The sequence below is a fragment of the Pagrus major genome, chromosome 1 (assembly GCF_040436345.1).
Source record: "Pagrus major chromosome 1, Pma_NU_1.0".
NCBI classification, from domain to species: Eukaryota; Metazoa; Chordata; class Actinopteri; order Spariformes; family Sparidae; genus Pagrus; species Pagrus major.
This window is the reverse complement of record NC_133215.1, coordinates 18,351,804-18,356,769: the sequence shown is the minus strand read 5'-3', so window position 1 is coordinate 18,356,769 and position 4,966 is coordinate 18,351,804. Positions and strand designations below refer to the sequence as shown.

The window sequence follows — 4,966 nt, the reverse complement described above, 5'->3', positions numbered from 1 at the left end:
ATATATATATATATATATATATATATATATATATATATATATATATACATATATATATATACATTTTGCAAATGATTCAGATGTTAGAAGCTAGAACCAGTGAATATTCTGCTTTTTGTAGTTTTTTTTATTAATAATAAACAATCAAAATTCTGCCAACATTTTTTCTTTTGATCAGCTACTTAAGTAATCAACCAATCTTTTCAGCTCGAGTTTCAAAGACAACCACATTAAGCAGCCAGTTTGTGTTTAATGAAAGGCGCTGTAAATTTCATTAATGAAGACTTTCGGCAGCCATATTTAATCTGTCTCTTGGTCATCCTCAACGTTATAAAAGTGAAACATTAAATTGTTAGGGAACCCTTCAACTCTTGTTTTTTAGGGAGTATGACTGTAAGCTTTCACTGTGAATTATAATGCTGTTGCGGCATCATCCATTCTGCAGAGGTTAGAAGTTTGATGCAAATGCAATAACAAGCGCACATGACTAATGGCACAGTTTGCTGACATCGGCATCATGTGGTGTAATGTAGATTCCAGTGATGTAAACTTCCTTGAGGAAGTGGAAAAGGCCCACAGTTGACCAAGGGGGCACGCTCTTAAGTACTTCCTCATGCATAAAAAAGAGAAGTGCTTGTATTCATAAAAGATTTCCACTCACTTGTTTGTTTTTTTATAAATATCTTGTCTTTTTCTATTTATTTTCTATTTAACTTTATGCATATTTTTCTGATTCTTTTTCCTGTACTGTTGTGTCTCGAGTTGTTGTAAGTGAATTTCCCTGTTGTGGGATAAATAAAACCAATCTTAATCTTAATCTTAATCTTAAAATTATATTATTAGTTATTACCTCCACCAAGGAGGTTATGCTTGTTTGTTTGTTGGTTGGTTTGTGATCAGGATTGCACAAAAACTACTGAACGGATTTCCACAAAACTTTGATGGAGGATGGTGCTCAGCCCAGAATAAACCCCATTAACTTTTGGTGCAGATCTGGATAAAGTGACAGATCCAGGAAGTTTTTCTCACTTTCTTTAACAGTTGTGATAGGGCGTTTTAATGCATGTATGTCAACTTCACAATGAATAATGCATGGGACTTGATTAAAAATAATCAGCCGTGTTCAGGTGGCTGGTATCTATGAGTAAGGAACAATTTCATGCTGATCCAAATTAAAAATTATATTCTTCCACAATACAATGAAAAATATGATGGATGTGGTTAAGCAGTTATGGTTTAAAATTCATAGTGATACAGTGTTATTGAATTTGATTTTGGATTAGAGGGGACTGTTAGGCAGAGGTATGCACTTGACTGAGTGCCTATGAGTTTTTTGTCTTATCGAACTAGTAAGGGAGTAAGTAAGTAAGAAATTGTGTTCTCTCATAGCAGAAGACTTGATATCAATTTCAAAATCATCGAGTTAAGTCTTACAGAACACATTTTCTTTTATATTCTAAAAGTAACAGTAAAGTAGAAAACAATAGGCCTATATATGCAGATTAAATTGATTAAAGTTGGAAACTTTATGACTGTATTCTTTCATACAGCATGAAGGGAAAATAATAATATGCAAGCGAGACAAAAAAAAGAAATTGCATTTTCAATTTCATGTGTACTTCTTTTATTAATCAATAGATTGTCAGAGCAACTCCTGAATCCAGATTCCAGATACATTTATGTTTCATAAATACACCAATAAATATTTTTAAGATATAAGTTATAGAACAGTAACACACATAAGCGACATACAAACAAACATAATAATAATAATAATAATAATAATAATAAATAACATGTTTGATACAAACATACTCTGAGCGGGTAGAATCTGTTGTCATTTTCAACAGATGATCGGGACATTAAAAAATGAGCTATATCAAATCAGCTCATCAATACTTTTTGGTCTTTGGTTTTCTTTGGTCGATCCAGTAAATGGCTCAGTCTCATGAAGCACATCTCATCCAGTCTGCTCAGCGTCTTCTGCTGCTGAAAAAAGAAACAGAAAAGAAGAGTTAATTTGTGTATCAAAAGGGAACGCTGGCATTTTCTGTCACATTATGCAGTTAAGAAAAGTAGACTATAAGTGTGTTTGGGTGCCCTTATACTGTATGTTTGACATGTACTTACTTGGACATGATCTTCTGAATCACTTTCTTCACCCAGGGAGCCTCGGGGTCCAGGCAAACCTCTTGGCCTGTCCTCTTCAGAGTGGCACTGCAACACCAAGCGAGAAACAGTCAGAACAAGTTGATAAGTGGTGACAACAAACTCTCAAAGTATCAACACCATCAGGGATGGAGTTTTTGAAATCAGGTCTTACATGATCTCGGTCTCCTCGCAGTGGGAGTTAGCAGGAATCAGCTCCACCTTCTCAATGTGGCGGCCGATGGGTTTGCTCTCTGTTTGGATGCAGCGGCAGTGCAGCTCCACTCCCAGGCTTCTCAGACTCATCGCTGTTAGGAGACAGGTGTCACATGGTCACAAAGTGCAACAGTCTATACTCATGACTTTTGATGCACTGACAACAGAATGTGGTAAAGTAGTGAGAGTTCGAATAGCGAGATCTTACCTTCACTGATGGCGAGGAAGGCCAGGAGCCCCACAATAGAGACAACGAAGACTCTGCTGCTCATCATTGTGCCTTTTACAAACTCTGCAACAATTAACACTAAAGAATAAGAGCGTCTTTCAGAAAGTTGTCTGATGAAGTAAAGCAAAGAAGATGTTTCTCGTTCAGCTTTTTTCTTTTGCTTAGTTTCCTCTCTCCTCAGCTTTTCCTTTTCTTGGTTCAGCTGCCTTCTCGCTCTGCTGTTTGAATATAGCGCTGAAGAGGAGAGTCTCTCTTTATATAGCTGCCTCCTGGAAGTGAGTCATGGCACGCTCAGCCAGGTTGCGCAACCTGGGATTGTCAGCAGCAGAGCGGGAATTTACACCATAAGAAATCAAGAGGATTCATGGTTAGGTGCTTGTCACTAATACAGAGTTACATTTGGAAAAATACAGTGACTAAAAATCTGAAATATTTGATGTGACAGGAATGCTTGAGAAACATTCTTTGAAAATTAGACATTGCTGTTAACAGTTCATTAAACATTTGCTCATGGATTATCTGTTGATCAACTGACAGCTGATTCATTGACTGCGTGCAATAAAATGAACAACCATGCAATCTCTGAATGAGTGGCTGATGATTGTCCCTTCACGTTTTGTCATAAATGTCACAGTCAGGAAGGAGAGGGGAAAGTCCATTCACATGGCTCCTATTTCACATTGCTGCATTCACTGCCAGTGAAGTTCAGAACTGATTTAAGATTCTTTAAATCACTTAAAAGGCACTGCACAGCTTAGCTGCTGTCTACATTTCTGAACTACTAAACCCTTACACAAATGAACAGCCTCTCATGTCTTCCAATCACAACCTCTTCACAGTACCACGGGCCAAAAGTAAAACTCAAGGCGGCTGCTCTTTTGCCTAAAGTTAATTTTTCTTGCTCTGGGTGACGACTGGTTGCTGAATGCTTTCTCTGTATGCTTGTGCATTGGTTTGTATATTTGTACATATTTTTTCTACATTTTTCTCTTGTCTTGTGTATTTCTCTATATGTGTCTCTTAGCTTAGGTTTGTGCTTGGTATTTGTGACTTTTCTTTTATTCTTTTTCTGCACAGGTGTCAACCCAATCCCCATGATAAATGTTGGCAATGTATATTTTTTACAAACCATGGATGCGTTGAAACTTTGCATTTATTTATGTTGGAACTTGCAATTTCATAAGGTTCAATTTTTTAATTTTATGGTGTAACAATGCTGTGCTTATGGTTCAAGTTTTGTTGCCACTAACACAGATGGAAAATGTCTTGAAGTCTCAGTAAAATGATCTGATTTTGTAGTCACTAACAAGGCTGGAAAATGTCCCAATGTCTCGTCAAATATCTCAGATTTTGTAGCCACTAACAAGACAGGAACATGTCAGATGTCTCTTCAAAAATATCTCATTTTGAGGCCACTAACATGGGTCCAGATGTCCTGTGGTTTTGTGTTAAGAATGTTGATTCATACTAAACCACAATAACAATTTCAAACACTGCCCTGCATGCACTGCTATATTCGTTGCTCTTAAAGCTAAGTAAAGGTCAGTCAGCTACCTAACTGATGTAGTTAATCAAGGTGAATACTGTGTATTAGAAAGATACAGAAAGTAACATGGTGTCTGACATCAACTCCTCTCCAGATAAGAGTACAACTTTTTAGTAATAAAATAATAAATAATTAACAATAGGTATGAAGGTACAAAGAGAAACGTTTGATTTCCAATGCATCCCTGATTAAAAGCACATTATTGCAGGGTATTGATGACACTCATCAAAAAGGTCATGTATACTGTATGCTGGCTCATGCATGTAACATTCCTATTGCAACGGCCGGCTAAAAAAATGACACAATCTCAACAAGCTCGAACACATCTGCCTGCAGTCATCACGTCACGTCAGCCACTTTCTCAAAACAGAAGGAAGTATGGAGTAACTTATGAACAATCAGGGGTAATCTTGTGGTTTTGACATATTAACTCTTCAGTTGTTGCCCCACTAATATGTGCTGACAGACAGTTTTTTGTCTGTGAGGAGTTTTAGTCATTTTCTATTAAAGAGGAATAAAGATACATCGAAGACAGGCTGAAAGTTATGTTTTGGTTAAAGATAGCACGTGATAAACTTCGCTGGGGAGTTTCTGTTTTAATGTGATGGTGGTGGACTTGTATGTGGTGAGACAAATAAAAATTCCACGACTGGCGGCGTGTGATGAACATGAGTTCGGAAACATATGACCCACTGTCATCTATTGGTCTCCCCCCAAATTTTATCTGTGCGGTGGTAATATCAGATTATTTTTACAATGGAAAATACAATGAAGAGAGAAGTGTTTAGGATGTGTGCATTTACCACATTTCAGGTTTTCATGTTCAT

At 36.9% G+C, this 4,966-nt stretch overlaps 1 protein-coding gene across 2 annotated transcripts; it reads right to left on the bottom strand.

Moving 5' to 3' along the window:
• Positions 1 to 1,607: 1,607 nt before the first annotated feature.
• LOC141005298 (interleukin-8-like) lies at positions 1,608 to 2,817 on the bottom strand. 2 transcript variants are annotated; one of them, XM_073477118.1, is made up of 4 exons: positions 2,573 to 2,817; positions 2,324 to 2,456; positions 2,131 to 2,217; positions 1,608 to 1,989 (listed from the first exon to the last, which is right to left on the bottom strand). In XM_073477118.1, exons 1-4 carry the CDS (start codon positions 2,637 to 2,639, stop codon positions 1,974 to 1,976), a joined length of 303 nt encoding a protein of 100 aa, XP_073333219.1. In that variant the 5' UTR covers positions 2,640 to 2,817; the 3' UTR covers positions 1,608 to 1,973. The 2 variants fall into 2 exon arrangements, with proteins under 2 accessions (XP_073333219.1, XP_073333228.1); XM_073477127.1 differs by having other exon boundaries at positions 1,735 to 1,986; positions 2,573 to 2,724.
• Positions 2,818 to 4,966: the final 2,149 nt, after the last annotated feature.